Below are 17,308 nucleotides of genomic sequence, written 5' to 3'. Positions count from 1 at the left end.
TTGGTAGTGTAGAACAAAATGGGTACATGTTTGATGTTTTGGGGAACCAGGATTCCCACAGTACAAGAAAAGAAACACAAGTAGGAATGTGGTTGTTGATTTGAATTGGAGGTGCCAGTTTATACTCAAGTTTAATATAAAAATCACTTAAGAGTGCTTTTAAAATTTAGATTTTTGGGTGACAACTCCAATTTTAATTAGTCATCTTGGATAGAGTCTAGGATTCTGCATTAAAATTTATCTCAAGTAATTGTAGTGCAAGTAGACTGTACTTTTGAGAAACTACTTTTGGGGCTGGCATTTCAAGGCCAAGCAATATGTCTTGATTTGTTATTTAACCTAGGCTATTTTTCTCCAGGTTAACCTGGACCATCCTAAGTATTTCTACTCTCTACCTTCCAACTTCTTTCCTTGGGGAAATCGCCCAAGTTGGGAGATTTGGAGTAATCTCTTTTCTTTATTGTGTGTGTGTATATACATATCTTGACACTCATATTTCTCTAGGTGTTTTTTACTTTCTAAATATGCTTTCTGTATTTTTACAAACAGAGTTTTTCCACAGATCTTGGCTATTGTAAATAATGCCGCTCTGAAAATAGGGGACAATATTGATATTAAAGAAGTCTTTAAAAGATGAATATAAATTCAAGGCTATTTTACTACCAAAACATCAGTTTAATACTTATGAATGAGAGTTCTATTTCTGCTTGGAATGTAGACAGCTACAAAGAATGATGATCTCTTCCAAACAATGAAAAAACAATGGATTAGCCAGTCAGATAAAGACAAATACCATATGATCTCATTTATATGTGGACTCTAATGGCCAAAATAATTAATTGTAGACATCTTCCTGCATCTTTAAAATGTCTTAATATTTAAAATGGGACATACATTCCATTGTTTGGAATTTTGTAATACTCACCAGAAACGTTTCAATAACTGCTTTGTAGCATTCATAATTTGAAAATAAAAAAGATTTAAATTTGAAACTCAATTAAAAAACTTATTCCATTTGTAATTGTATTCCAGTACATAGAGTTATTTAGATTTTTGGTTCTGTTTTTAAAGGTGGATTTTGTGTTTTGGATTTCAATGACTGTTTGGTTTTTCTTTAATTTCAGAATTCCATACGACATAATCTGTCACTGAACAAGTGTTTCCTTAAAGTGCCTCGATCCAAGGATGACCCTGGAAAGGTAGGATTTATTTTCTTAAAATAATTGGATTCTTCATTATATATCTGTTGTCATGTTATACTGTACCTAAGCTATGTATGTGTATCTAAGCTATAGTTGTTAAATAAAGAAAAATAATTAGAATGAGAGCATTGAAGTTCATTGATCAGGGATATTTGTGAAAATAGCAATTCCTTCTTCAACCCACCCCACCCTACCCCTGTCCCCCTCACCCTCATTTTCGTTGGCTTGCTTCAAGGACCAGCCAGGCAGGGAGCGCTTCCTTTTTAAGCAGTGGGAAGCTAGCTAGTGTAGAGCTGGTCCTGTTACAGTTTGCTATTTCTAATCTAGCTTTTTTTGGTTATTTTCTATGGTGTGCGTATGAAATTAAATTTGCTTTTTGAACTGCTTCTTGGGAACCACACTTTTTAATTATTATGCATAAGAGGTAGATTTGTGTGTAATTGACAAGTGGATGTAATTCTGACCCTGAAGTATAATTGTTTTTCTGTTATTTCCTTTTTTTCTTAGTTGCTGTTTTTTCCTCTTTGTTCCATTTATCTCCTGACATCACCACATTTTTAGTATTTCATCTACAGGGACTTCTTTCATTTTGTTTGTTTCAATAGCCACAATAGCCATGTCAACTGCAGTGTGACCTGAATTTGATACTAGTTGCTTGGTTTCTAAGATCAGACATTTGCTTGGAGCATATTTGATTGTCATGATAAATTCTTAGATTAAGATTTGAAACAGTGTATCTGTCCACAAGCATGCGTTCTTATTTGGATGTTTAGATTTCTTACTGTCTTCTTTAGGCTAAGTGTCTCCGGAAAAATTTTTCCAAAATGTAAGCCTGGTCATGTTAACACCTGCTTAAAATAGGTACTCCCCAGTGTTCTATAGATATTTCTTTTATAAAATATACTTTACTATATTTTTCTTGATCTGCCTTTCTAGCTGTTTCACCTGCTCCAAGACCCCCTGTGAGGAACTACTTGAAGTTTTCCAAACATGCTTTCCATATGGTCTTCTCTTAATGCACCAACTCCCTTTCTCTGCTTGTCTGGCTTATTCTGGAATCTTCAGATTGAGCTGCAGCAGTGCTTCTCTGAAACTCTCCACTCCTCCCAACCCTCATCAAATGAGTTAGTTTTCCCTCTTTTGAGTTCCTATTACTTGGTCATCATTGTAGCAGCTCCTGTTCTATATCCATGGACTTATGTCTCCAATTTATAGTAACTTTCACATAGTAGCCAGTGATCTTTCAAAAATGTTAATCCAATCATATGTACTATTGGTTTAAAATCTTGATTGGTTATCTACTGTCCTTAGGTTAAGGTCTAAATTATGAGGGTAGGATCATGTGTATTTTGTTTACTTGTTAGCCCCAGTTGCTTGCACAGTACCTGGTGGCACTGAGGAGACACTCTTGTTGAATAAATGAATGTATTGTATCCTCTGCCTGGTGGTTAACAAGAGATAAGAGTTATTCATTTCTTATATAAAGCAGGCACTCTTTAAATAATGAATGCTTTATAGCACCGACTGTGAGCTGCCCCATCAAGTTGGTTCTTAATAAGATTAAATAGATTATTGTAGTAGTTTTCGTATTTGACCCAGTTTATTATTTGCCTATGTTCATAACTGTCCAAGGTGGTAACTAGGAATTGGTGAGATTTTTCTTTCCTTTAAAGCAGGCTTATTAAAAAAGGAGTGATAACTTTTTATCATTTCATTTATTTGTTTCATTGCAACTTACTATGGGTAGTGAGTATATATGAATCTGACTGAAAGGGTTCTTAAGAGTTTAGCAATTATTATCTGTTTTATTAAGAGTTCTATGAAGGCATTAATTGGATTCTATAAACATGTAGTTCAGATTTAATTTTTAAATGAAGTTTAAATTATTAAACAAAAACCCCACACACATGAATGTATAACTATTATATACTAACTTTTAACCAACTGGAGACCTAGTAAAAAAAAAACTATACTGTCAGGTTTTCTTTTGTGGAGAACTTAAGGCTTTTTCTCCATCTTGGTTAAATAGTATCATGGGTGAGGGAGATGTAGAAAACACATGTTACTCTTTACAACTTTTTTTTTTGAATCAGTACAACCAAAACAAAATATGAAAATAAATTGAATCCTGAGAGGTAAATAAAAACTTTAAATTTTTACCATTAGTCTCCAATTTTAAACTGCTTTTTATCAAAACACATCATTGTTCTCATTGATTTTGGTCATAATAGTAAATATTGTATATTTGATCTTATAAAGTACACTTATACTAACAGAGTTTTTTTTTTCAATCTCAGTGTGAGATTTAACTGTCCATTGTCCTTACTGATTTTGGTCAGAAGTAAGTGTTGTAAATTTGATTAAAAAAAATACATTTATATCAATAAAGTCATTAAAATTTTTGATATGAAAAGGAAGTTTTTGTTTAAAAATGTTCCATTGCTTAAAAATGTTTTGAAAACTTCAGATCTATCCCATTTTATAGAAGAGGAAACTAAGGCCAGTAAATGAGGAATGACTTGCCCATGTTCATGGAAGAATTAGAACCCAAGTATATTGGCCACACTTACTTCCAAGTCATAGAAACCCATTACAGATCAACTTAAGGGAGAAAATATCTGCAGTAAGAACTGGAGCCTGGTTCTTAAGTTTTCTCGTCAGGAATTTCTCTTTGCATCCCTTAGCTTTCTGTTGGATACATTTTCAGCCCATTTAGTGTCAGAGATTGCCATCAGCAGCTTCTGGCTTATATTCTGCTGGTCTAGTAAGAACCCTTAGCTGAAAGGGACTGTTTGGTTTCCTCTCCTCAAGTCACCTGGAGTACAGCACATGTCTTAGAATGAATGCTGAACAAGCAGAATACACTTCGTTCGTTGGTTCCTAGACTAGTGCTTTTTTCACTGTACCAATCAATCTTCCTTGAGAGGGAGGCCAAAATGTTAGTTAAGTTTTGGTACTTATGAATTGTTTTTTCTTTTTGTATTACAGTGTTTCCTGGCATTTGAGGAGCTTTTCCAAAACCACCCTCACCACAGTGGGAGAAAACCATTGAGCCAAGGTGGGGTGGGAGTAGTTTTGGTCGTTGGGTATGGGGTGGACTTTTGCCCCATAGGATTTTGCTAGCTACTGCCATGACCCAGATGAGTCCAACAGGTAGAGGTAGAAGTAGCTCATATAGCATATTTTTTCTTGTTTTTTTTTTTTTTTTTTTTTTATGGTATACGTAGCTACCTGTTCACTGTATTACCAGAGCAGTATGAAGGCCAGCCTACGCTTGAAGAGTATTGTTGAATTACAGATATTTTTATTTTTTTCTGACTCAGTCCTTCCATTTGCTATTAGTTGTTGTCGTAAAAGCCCTTAATATTTGATACCCTTCTGTGAACATTGATGATCTGAAATCCATTTTCCTCTGTTCCTTGAAACTAATTTCAAACAGCCACATTATTTTTTTTTTCTTAAAGAAACACAAAATGAAATTATATCTTGCATTGATAACTGCTGCTTTTTTGGGGACAGGTTTCTGTTTTTTCTTCCGTTGATTACAACCCTGTATCTTCATACTATAGTCTATCTCCATTATTTTTTTTAATTCCTGTCTTTTAAAGTCTCCTCTTTTCTCATTAGCTTTACTTTCTGTATTTTTGTCTGGTTTTTTGTTCTAATTTTTCTTGTAAAAGTCATCTGCAGTTCCCATGTGTCTGTTACTTATCTTAAAGGTAAATATTTTGCTCACATTCTTGAAAAACAAATCCTATCAGCTAAATTTAGTTTGGGAATATAGAGTTCTCTTTCTTTGCTTTCCACTTGATCTTTTCTCAACCTTGTTTTCTCTTCCCCAGCTCAGAAAAACGATACTTTGACTTTAAAGGAAATAAAAGATTATAGGAAATAACGTTAACAATTAATTAGCAGCGATGGGCTCTAATAAAACTGATAGCTAAGAAGTTTAAGACCCTGTGAAGGCCACCTGCCTGTCCTGGGAGGGATAACTACAGTGAATTCATATTAAAAAGAGTGTTTTCTTTTTTTGTTTGTTTGGAGGGTGGGTCGGTAACTTTTTCTTGTCTGTGGATGGGAAGGTTATAAAGGCTCAGTGGCTGTGAATGTTGGGGTCTCCTGGTTTGTGAGAAAACAACAAAGTTATTGCTGGAGAATTAACTGTTAGAAGTTCTGAGATTGTGATCTTTTTCTATTTCTGCCCTCTCTAACAGTATGAGACCATAACGTAGTTGACTAATCTCTTTTTTTCCAAGGGTGATTTTTTTGGGTCATGTTAGTATTGCGTAGTATTTATTTGTAAATTGTCTATTATTCGTTGGTATCCTGTTTTGGTCACTTTATTTGTAAAAAGACATAGAAAAACTGGAGAGGTTTGAGAGAACATAAGATGTAACACAGTGATAAATAGTATTGAATGAATCATAGGTATGTATCCTGAAGAAGGAAGAATGTAATCTTAATACTAGTCTTAAATTAAATGCATGATTTTTGTGAGGAAGAAGTTGACCTGTTATCTGTGTCTTTGTATAAAATCAAATAGCTCTGGCTGGTGTGGCTCAGTGGATTAAGTGCTGGCCTATGAACAGAAGAGTTGCTGGTTTGATTCCCACTCAGGGCACATGCCTGGGTTGCGGACCAGGTCCCCATTTGGGGGCGTGCAAGAGGCAGCCACACATTGATGTTTCTCTCCTTCTCTTTCTCCCTCCCCCCCCAAATAAACAATAAATAAATATTAAAAACATGAAGTAGAATTTAAAGATAAGCAAGCGTTTGGTTGGACAGAAATAAGGACATCATATTTATTGGAGTGAAGAAAAACACTGATAGGGTTCCAAAGGGAGGCTTTAAAGTTTGCCATTTCTGAATCACTTCAAGGATAGTTGAAATTACTAACCTTGGTGGTTTCTAACTTATGGTAGGTAAGAACCCCAGTTGAAGGATGCGAAGAGGACATGATCAAGTTTAGCTGAGGGACCACTGGAACAAAGTTGAGATAGAATCAAGAATTAAGAGAATTAATGTAAGTACTAACATGAGGTCCAAGAGTGAAGAAAGGATTGGTGCCAGTGAGTGCATGTTAAGGTGCAGGTGGATTATGAATGTGAGATAGTCTGTTAGACCAAACAAGGTTAGAAAGCCCAGAGTTAGTAGAAGCATTCAGAGAGGGTTTGAAAGATTGAGTTATATAGAAATAAGGGTCTGATTCAGAGAGAACACTGCAGAAACAGAAAGAAATGCGAACCTAGAACTCTGATAGCAGTTTAGTTAGAGCTGCCATTTATTCGAATGTGCAGTATTCTCTGTTCGTAAGAGTGGGAGATAACAGTTTGTGATTGGCCACTTTTTTTCTTTTCCAGATCTAAACTACTTTTAAAAAATAATATTTTCCCTAAAATTAATTTTATAAAAATATATATAGTAAAATTCACTCTTTGAATGTATAATTCTAGTACCCATACAATGTGAGCATCACCATGATCAGGATATAGAACAGTGCTGTTGCTTGGTAGTCAGCCCTGGCAACTAATACTGATCTGTTTTTTCTCCCTATAATTTTACCTTTCCCAAAATTGATATAAATGGGACTCATATAGTCGGTGGCCTTTTGAGTCTGGCTTCTTTACTTAGCATAATACATTTGAGATCCATCCATGTTGTTGTATCAGCAGTTTCATTTTATTTCATATATTCCACTATATGGATTTATCATCAGTGATCACCATTTGAAGAACATGTGGGTTGTTGCCAGTCATGAGTTCACTTGACCATCAAGTTCTTTTCTTTTATGCTTAGACTCAATAATTAATTTGACATATACTGAGATACAAGACAATTCAGCAGAAGCACTGATGATTTAAAAACAAGATATGGCCAACAATTAACTTATTAGAACATACTATTTTTAACATTTAGAGGAACCATTTAATATACTGTAATCAACATGCTGATTACATATTTTTAATCCATTGATGAAGATTAAATACCTTAATGATCTCTTCTAGGCAACAGTTAGCTTAAGCTATTTGGTAATCAATATATTTAAAAGGAATAAAAAACCAAGAACATTCCAGGGACCTGAGCTGATATTGGAATAGTTTTTTTTCCATATGTTCAGCCTGCTAGCCAGTCAAGCTGCTGCTTTTGCGTACCTCCTGTATATTTAACTGTTCATAGACTATTTTTGTGGTCTGAATTAGTGACTATTTAACCTTCTGTCTCAACTAGAAACTTCTGGGAGTGAAAAGGGATTTTATTATTAATTATGCTTAGGAAACAGGTATAAACCAAGACTGAAACTGCGAAGTACAGTACGTTCACTCTCTCTGTGGTGCATGCAAGGTCTGTCCCTTGAAGCTATGGGTATTTATCAGGAGCAACATCCTAAGATGTTGGAGGGTAAAAAAAACCACCACCAACAACAAACTTTTTAAACTGGATTGCCAAATGTAAACTGGGAGAGTAAAAACACACTGAGACATGGTATGAAAACAAAGAAATCAAGGACAAAAGGGATCCAGCATTATATGTGAGACTTCTGACATGGTATACATTGAAAACTAAGAAGAGCAGAAAATTGTCTCTGATGACTCACTTTACCAATGTGCGTACCTACTTGGCAGCAGGGTAAGTTAAAACATAAAATTTATGGATTTAGCTATATGGAATGGTAGGCAATGATAGGGACTGCTTTCCCCAGGAATATGAAATTAGTATTAGCTTGTTGGGTTTACTTTAATCAGATAATGGTGTTTTTACTAGGCTATTTTTAATCTGAGGGCTGTTAAAAGTCACATTAGTGTGATAGAGCAGTTTGTGTTGACATAAAATTTCTATCAGAAATAAATTGTTGAAATGATTAAAGTATTTTATTTGAAGTAATAACTATTTTGTAATGATGAAAATAAAGGCATTTAAGGCCGTTGTTGGTTTTCGACACATCTTTAATTCTGATGCGTTTTCTATATTTTTAGTACCTTAATTTTCCTGAAGTTTTTGAATTACCTGTATTGGTTGTTTAGTCGCTTCTATTTAAGAATGCTGCCTAGTTTTCAGTTGGGTGCCACTTTTTTTCCTCTAGAATTAATCTTTGTTTTAGGATATCTTGAAGTTGGCAGCATATCTGTTTTTAGAATATGTGTTTAAAGCTGTACATTTCTAGTTAGGATTTTAGGTAGGATTTTACAGACTAAGACATTGTAGTCTTTTTCCTCAGGAGGATGTTAATTTCCTATACCAGAATTGTTTATATGAATTAATAATAATGTCTGCATTTGTATATTGCTTTACAGATTAGGTAGTTATTTTACATGCACTATCTCAATCCTTCAAACAGTTATATAGTCAGGCCCTTGTTTTCAATAGTGATCTTTATGTCCATAGTAGATTAGTTCACATAAACCTCACATAATCGAACCCTTCACCTAAGTGGGAATCATGTGTTATATACTCTATTTAATGCCTGGCTTATTTCACTCAGTATAATGTCTGTGATACTATTACATATATCATTTGTTTCTTTTTTTTAATATATATTTTTTATTTTTCAATTACATATGACATATAATATTATATTAGTTTCAGGTGTACATTGTAGTGGTAGACAATTATATAACTTATGAAGTGATTCCCCCAAAAAGTCTAGTACCCACCTATGCTTTACTTTATAGCCCATGACTATTTTGTACTTTTTTTTTTTTTAAATATGTTTTATTGATTATACTGTTACGGTTGTCCCAATTTCCCTTCCCTCTGCTCCCCTCCACCCGGTGGCCCCCCTCCCTCCAGTTGTCCCTCCCTTTTAGTCCATGCCCATTGGTTGTGCATATAGTTCTTCTCAAGCTCTTCCTGTCTACTCCACTCCCTCATACTGTGCTTCTTAATTCCTATACCATCTCCCTCCCACCTCCCTTCCCTTCCCTCCACTGATCTCCCCCCAGTATGTTCCCCATACCTATAGTTCTTTTTCCACTCTCATTGCCTATTTAGTTTGCCTTTGTTTCACTTCCCTAGCTTCTGTTGTTGGTTGTTGTGATGCAGTTTTCATTTTAATGTTCATAGTTTTGATCCTCCTTCTTCTAAACCAGTCCCTTTAACATCTCATATAACAGGGGTTTGGATCTGATGAACTCCTTCAGTTTTACTTTGTCCTGGAAGCACTTTCTCTGCCCTTCTATTCTGAATGACAGCTTCACTGGCTAGAGTATTCGTGGCTGTAGGTTTTTGATTTTCATTACTTTGAATATTTCTTGCCAGTCCCTTCTTGCCTGCAGGGTCTCCCTTGAGAAGTCAGCTGATAGTCTAATTGGGACCCCTTTGTACATGATTCTTTTCTTCTCTCTTACTGCTTTTAAGATTCTCTTTGTCTTTAATTTTTGACAATTTGATTATAATGTGTCTTGGTGTGGTTCTCCCTGGGTCCAGTTTTTCTGGAACTCTCTCTGCTTCTTGGACCTGTAAGTCTATTTACTTCCCCAAGTTCAGGAAGTTCTGCTATATTATATTTTCACTTAATTTTTCAATTTCTAGTTCTTCTTCACCCTCTGGCAATCCTGTAATTCATATGTTTGATCTCTTATAGCTGTCCCAGAGGTTTCTGATCCTCTCCTCACTTTCCTTACTTTCTGTTTCCTCTTTCTGCACTGGTTGACTGTTTGTTCCTTCCCTATGTTCCTATTTGTTGATTTGATCTCTGGATTTTATTTCCTCACCACTTGTCTCATATGTGTTTTCATTCATTTCAGTATGAGTGGCTTTCAGTCCTTCCTGGTCTTGTTTCAAATCTTTAATTTTATCTGTAAGCCACCTAATAACTATAGCTCTGAATTGAGCCTCTGAAAGGCTTCTTATTTGTTCGTCTGTCAGATTCTTCATCTGCTGCTTGGTGAGCTGTGCCACCGGGATTTCTATAGTTGTCTGTCTCATTTTGACAGATTTGCTTTTGCTTTGCTTCCTGGGCAGGCTGTGGGGGGCAGAGCCCCGTGTACTCGTCACTACCCGGCAACCGGCGTCGATCCACAACCTTTTTCCACAACCTTTTTCGCGGTGCTGTGGCGCTTTGTGTAGGGGCGGGGGTCCAAGATGGATTCCTGCCGTTATTCTCTGCTGGGAGACCGAGATCCGTCCTCCAGCCCTCTGGGCCTCACCGTCTGAGGCAGTGGGGGGGGGCTGCCTTTCCCAGCGTGGGGGTCATGAGCTGCTGGGGCTCGACTGCAGCTGGAATTGCTCCCCCTGCCACTGTCCCCGCTGCTACCGCAAACAGCACCGCCCGATTTTGCCCCTCCTACTTGGGCTTCTGTGGAGTTTTATTTTCTGGAATTTCTAGTTATCTTTTGGTTTGAGGTAGTTGTATTGCTTTCTAGTTGTAGAGGGAGACCGACCGTGTCAGTCTTAAGCTTCTATCTTGGCCAGAAGTCTGTTAGATTCTTAATATTGCTAAGTAGTATTCCATTGTATGAATATACCAGTCTTTTTTATTCATTCATCTGTTGGTGGACATTTGGATTATTCTCATTTTTGGGCTATTATGAACAAGCTGCTAAGAAATTCTTGTGCAAGCTTTCTGTGAACATATGCTTTCATTCCCCTTGAATAATAGAATAATTGCTTTGTCAAGGATCAATGAAAGATTCTAAGAAACTGCCAGACTTTTCCAGTGTGGTTGTGTATTTTACGTTCCCAGGAGCAATGCATGAGAGTTTCAGTTGCTCCATATCCTGACCAACAGTTGTCATTACCTGTCTTTAATTTTAGTCATTATAGTAGGTGTGAAGTGGTATTTCGTTATGGTTTTATTTTGAATTTTCTGATGACCATTGATGTTGAGCATTTTTCATGTGCTTACTGGTCATCTGTTTATCTTTTTTTTTCTAAAGGTTCTTTTAAAGTCTTTTTCTTTTTAAAATTTGGTTGCCTTTATTACTGAGTTGTAAGTTGTTTTTTAAAAAACATATCTAGATATGTCTTTTCTTGGATTTATATTGTATAAATATTTTTTCAGACTTTTTTTGTTTTCATAATGGGGTCTGAAAAAGAGTAGACATTTTGGCTTTGAAATCTAATACCAACTTTTAATTAGTGATTAGTGACTTTTGTGTCCTGTCTGAGAAGTCAGCCAAAGTCATAAAGATTTTCTCTTCTGTTCTCCTCTGTAGGTTTTTAAGTTTTATCTTATTGTACATTTAGGTCTTTAATTCATTTTAAATTAATATTAATGGTAATGTGTTTAATTTTCCTGTTGAATTATTCTTTTGTCTTTATAAAATGTTCTTAATTTCTTAAATACTCTTGTCTTGAAGCTTACTTTGTCTGATATTAATATAGCTACCACAGCTTTCCTATGCAATTTCATGATACATTTTTTTCTAGTACTTTGCTTTTAGTCTGTAAACATCTTTGTATTTAAAGTGTGTCTCTTAATAAGCAGCATGTAGCCATTGGCTCTTGCTTTTTAAATTCAGTCTAACAGTCTTTACAATCTGCTGTATTTTTTGCTCCATAAGATACACTTTTTTTCCCCCAGAAGTGGGGGGAAATGTCTGTGCGTCTTATGGAGCAAATATTGCGTCACAGACCATGATGTGTATTACCTGACCTGTCAGTGGTGGTGATAGCTGTTAGAAGAAGCAGTGGGCCCATGTGAACCCCCCTGGGACTCTTAAATGTCCCACTTTACTGCTGAATCTCAGGGCGTCTGGTCAGTTGCCATCCACCTCTGCCCATCACCTGGGACCTGGGAGAGTGCAGAGAACCACCTGACACTCCCAGCTTCAACCGCTGACCTGTCGAATCAGCTGAGGCTAATAACAGTTATGAGGCACATGCCAGTTGCCAGTTGTCTTTGACACTGGGTGGGGTCTATGTCAGTAGAACCGCCTCCAAGCACCAATCACTGTGGCTTAAGCTCTGCCAATCCTGAGAGGCAGATGGGTGGAGCTGAAGTAACATGTTCTTGGCTGGCTGCTGGCTCCGTTAGATGCTACCGCTGTCTTGTCTACCTCCATACTGTTTCCAGTGCACACCAGATTTCTGTGTGAGGAGGCCAGCAGTAACTGGGTGAGCAGCCATAAATGCTGAAGTTTGTAGTATATAAAGGAGTTATGGTGGGGTCACTATTCTAGTAGTAACACAGGCACTGACGGGATTAAGGGGTATCACTAGCCGTAACAGGCACTGGGGGTAGTCCGCCAGAACCTGTAACTAGGTAGTGATACTCTCAGTGACTGTTGCAACTAGTGATACCTCTTAACTCCCTCAATACCTGTTATTAAAGGCCCCCATGAATTCTGACACTAGTGATGATGAGTTTTTGGTGTTCCCAGAAAACTAGAAGAGTACTTGAACCTTAAAGTCTCTCTTCATTTGTTAATGACAGTGATGATGGTTCTTAATACCACTGTTGACTGCTGTTCACTTTACATGGTTGAAATATTCTGTTATGTTTCATTAAATATTTTAGTACACCATTTGGCTCAGAATATTATTTTTCTTGTTTTCCTCTAAACTAGGTGCGTCTTAGGGTCAGGTGCATCTTATAGTGCGAAAAATACGGTAATTAGAGTTCTTAGTCTATATTTAATATGATTATTGGTATGATTGCTTCTTTTCTTTTGTTCCTGTGTTGCTCCATTTCTGCAACCTTTGGGATTAATCCAATAGTATATAGTTTTCTGTTTTATCTAGTGACTTCTTAGATATGCTCTTTTCATTAATTTTTTTAGTAGTCATTATAGAGCTTGACAATATGTACTACTAAGTTATCAAAGTCTATGGAAATGAAATATTATACCACCTTTCACTTCACACCTCACACTTTATACTTACTACTTACCTCTTTTTCCTGAACATTTCACACGTGTTCACACATTACAACAGTAGTAATTCTATTTATCTACCTTTTCCCTTCTTTGTTCTGTTGTTATATCTTGTATTTCTACTTACATCGTAAATCTTGTCTTAGTATTTATTTTTTCTTTAAACAGGTAGTAGTGTTTTAAGGAAATTATATTGAGGAAAATATTTTCCTAATTATTTACCTTTTCTGATGTTCTTTTCTCTAAATCCAAGTTTTAATCTGATATCTTTCCCTGTTAGCCTAACAGTATCCTGTGTCATTTCTTGTACTGCAGGTCTGCAGGCAAGAGATTTTGTAGACTTTTGTTTATCTGGAACGTTCAGCCTCACAATACTTTTTCTGTATGTGGAATCTTGAATTTGCAGGGTTTTCTCCAGCTTTCAGAACTTCGAAGATTTTCCTTGGCCTCCATTATTTCTGGTAAAAAGTCACCCGTCATATTTTTTATTCCCCTACATGTAATGTGCCCTTCCCATCACTTCTTTGGTTGGCAGCTATCAAGGATTTTATCTTTATCTTTAGAGTTAAGCAGTTTGACTATGATGTGCCTCAGTGTAGTTTTCTTTGTGTATTTTCTGTTTGGGATTCTTTTAGGATTTATAAGAAGAGGTTTGCATCAAAATTTGGAATATTTTTTTGTTATTAGAAAAAATTATGGCCCTATTTTCTCTTCTTTCTTTTTAGTATCCAATTAAAATATGATAAACTCCTGACATTGTTTCACAGGTCATTGAGGCTTTTTATTCATTTTCCCTTTTGTTCCTTAAATTGGATGATTTTTATGGATCTGTCTTCAAGATCTATGGCTCTTTGACTATCCTAGCTGTTGCTAAGCACATCTGGTGAACTTTTTATCCCAATCATTGGACTTTTTCATTCTAGAATTTCCATTTCATCTTTTTTTGTATATGTTAAGAGATAATTGGTAAAATGTGTTCAACCAGTTGTTTTGATACTGGAGTAGTAGGACATCTGTGTTGTCCGCAGCTAGTTCCTGGACAAGATATGCACCAGTGAGCCTCTCCTTCACTGTGGGGTTTGTTTTGTTTTGTTTTCCCCAGTCCTCACCCGAGGACCTGCTTATTGATTTTTACAGAGAGAGGAAGGGCGCAAGAGAGAGGGAGAGAAACATCTATCTGAGAGAGAACTATCAATCGGTTGCCTCTCACACTCACCTAAACCTGGTCCTGTGCCCTGACCGGGTATCGAATCCCATGACTTTTTGATTTACGGGTTGATGTTCCAATCAGCTGAGCCATACTGGCCAAGGCTTCACGGTGGGTTTTTATAATAAGGAGATACTGTCCTGATCTATCTAGGGTTTATGAACCCAATGAAGCTAATTCAGTCCTTCATCTAATTCCTTACTTTATTATTGATGTTTTGAGATCCTGAGTTTTTATGTGAAAACGAAGTAATTAGAAAAAATGAGGTTTTTAAAAAATAAAGTTATTTTAATGATAAATAACTTGGATTAATTTGTCACCTCCAACTATTCTCCTTTCTCTAAATCTCTGCTTATCATTGCTTCATTTTCTACACTGTTGCCTGGTACACAAGTAAAAGCACCACATTTTCAACACCAGCCCCCAGCTTTGTGACTCTAAACTTTATATTCAAGCTATATTGCACTATTTACTTGCACTTGTGATGGCAGTTTTAGATCTTCATATTTTTGCCCATACTCTTCATTGTATCTAAAATAGTCTTCCTTTCCATCTTACTCATCCTTGAATGCCAAGCTCAAGTGTCAGCATTGCTCTGAAAAGGAGTTAACCTTCCTTTTTCTCCCCTCTCACCTTTCCTTCTTGCTCTCTATTTTTACCTCTCTTCTGTTTGTTACCATAGCTCTTTGAGCATACAACTGTTAATGCACCTGAATGATATATTCACTGTATTTTGATATGTTCCACTCAGTTACGAGTTTTTGTTGACAAGGATTGGGTCTTTGACATTCCTAGTATCCGACATACATAGTAGATGCGTAATGTTCATCACAAGAATGATTTTCTATTCTTTTTAAAGAAACTTTTCTAATTGTACATTAACTCTCTTGCTATTTTAAATTAAGGCTGGGTTTTAGGTGTTATAGAAATTGTCACTTTGCTTCTTTTTTTTTTTCTTTCAGATTTAATGTGTTTTATTGATTAAATTATTACATTTGTGCCAATTTCCCTTCCCTCTGCTCCCCTCCACCCGGTGGCCCCCCTCCCTCCAGTTGTCCCCCCCTTTTAGATTATGTCCATTAGTTGTGCATACAGTTCCTCCCAACCTCTCTCCATCTATTCCATTCCCTCCTACCTTGATCCCCAATTCCTATATCATCTCCCTCCCTTTCCCCATTCCCCCTCCCTGTTGACCTCCCCCCAATATGCTTTCCCGTACCCACAGTTCCTCTTCCACTCTCGTTGCCTATTTAGTTTGCCTTTGTTTCATCTCCCTAGCTTCTGTTTTTTTTTTAAACCAGTCCCTTTAACATCTCATATAACAGTGGTTTGGATCTAATGAACTCTTTCAGTTTTATTTTGTCCTGGAAACACTTTCTCTGTCCTTCTATTCTGAATGACAATTTCGCTGGATAGAGTATTCGTGGTTGTAGGTTTTGGATTTTCATTACTTTGAATATTTCTTGCCAGTCTCTTCTTGCCTGTAGGGTTTCCCTTGAGAAGTCAGCTGATAGTCTAATTGGGACCCCTTTTGTACATAATTCTTTTCTTCTCTCTTGCTGCTTTTAAGATTCTCTCTTTATCTTTAATTTTTGACATTTTGATTATAATGTGTCTTGGAGTGGTTCTCCCTGGGTCCAGTCTCTTGGGAACTCTCCTTGCTTCCTGGACCTGCAGGTCTATTCCCTTCCCCAAGTCTGGGAAGTTCTCCTTTATTATATTTTCACTCAATTTTTCAAGTTCTAGTTCATCTTCCTCATTCTCTGGCAAACTAATGATTCTTATGTTGGGCCTTTTATAGCTGTCCCAGAGGTTTCTGATCCTTTCATTGTTGCTTCCCATTTCCTCTCGCTGCATTGGTTGACTGCTTGTTCCTTCTCCATATTCCAGTTTGTTGAAATGAACTCTGGATTTTATTTCCTTTCCTTCTGTCTCATATGTGGTTTTGTTCCTTTCGTTATGAAAGTTTTTCGCTTCTTTCATATCTTTTTCCTGCTCTTTTGTGAATTCTGTAAGCCACCTGATAACAATGGCCCAGAACTGAGCCTCTGACAGGTTTCTTATCTGTTCATCTGTCAGGTTCTCTATCTGCTGCCTGGTGAGTTGTGTTACCGGTATTTCTAAAGTTGCCTGCCTCATTTTGACAGATGCGTTTTGTTTTCTTGGGCTGGCTGTCGGGGGCAGTGCCTGTGTACGCGTCACAAATTAGCGACCGGCGCCTGCCTGTCCGCGACCTATTTCGCAGCCCTGTGGTGCTTTCTTTGGGGGCGGGGGTCCAAGATGGATTCACACAGTTATTCAGCTAGGAGACCGGGATCCGTCCTCCCGCCCCCCTGGGCCTCACTGTTCAAGGCGATGCGGCGGCCGCTCTCCCCAGCTCCGGAGTCGCGCACCGCCAGGGGCTTGGCCGCCGGGATTCCTCGCCGGGGTCGCGCACCGCCAGGGGCTTGCGTAGCCGGGACTCCTCGCCGGGGTCGCGCACCGCCAGGGGCTTGGGAAGCCGGGATTCCTCGCCGCCCGCCGCCCGCCGCTCAGGGTGCGACCGCAAACAGCACTGCCCTCTTTAACTCTTACCTGCCCAAATGGTACTGCTGGTTTATAACTTCATATGTTGGACTTCCGTGTAGTTTTATTTTCTGGAATTTCTAGTTATCCTTTGTTTTGAAGTAGTTGTATTCCTCTATAGTTGTAGAGGGAGACCTAGCGTGTCCGTCTAAGCCTCCATCTTGGCCGGAAGTCCGTCACTTTGCTTCTTTTTACTCAGACCTTTTATTTTGATCAGTAAGGCAGGGCTCAAGAATTTATTTCACTTGCTAACATTAACTCACATACTTTGAATCTGAGAAAATCTTTGGAATTCTTAGGTGAATTCCTTGACTTTGTGACATTAATGAGTAGAACTTTTATCAGAGACTGATATGGTCTAAAGTAAACAACTAGAAATCAAGAGGCCTGAGTTCTTTCTAGGTAATACCACTGATTTTGCTTTGTGACAAGTGACTTTTGACTGTGTTCGGCCTACCACTGCATTAGGTTAGAGCTCCTTTATTCTTTTTTTTCTTAAGATGGTATTTTTATTGAGATAT

At 37.3% G+C, this 17,308-nt stretch overlaps 1 protein-coding gene across 3 annotated transcripts in view; it reads left to right on the top strand.

The window, feature by feature from the left end:
- Positions 1-17,308, top strand: part of FOXJ3 (forkhead box J3) — a 116,961-nt gene that overhangs the window by 46,298 nt on the left and 53,355 nt on the right. For all 3 annotated transcript variants that reach the window (XM_090269233.1, XM_090269234.1, XM_090269232.1), the window contains exon 4: positions 1,125-1,199. In XM_090269233.1, coding sequence (XP_090125359.1) covers positions 1,125-1,199 — 75 coding nt within the window. The remainder of the gene's footprint in view (positions 1-1,124; positions 1,200-17,308) is intronic.

The sequence above is a fragment of the Furipterus horrens genome, unplaced genomic scaffold, assembly GCF_987537825.1.
Source record: "Furipterus horrens unplaced genomic scaffold, mFurHor1.1.pri manual_scaffold_3, whole genome shotgun sequence".
Taxonomy (NCBI): domain Eukaryota; kingdom Metazoa; phylum Chordata; class Mammalia; order Chiroptera; family Furipteridae; genus Furipterus; species Furipterus horrens.
This window is presented reverse-complemented; position numbering and strand designations above follow the sequence as displayed.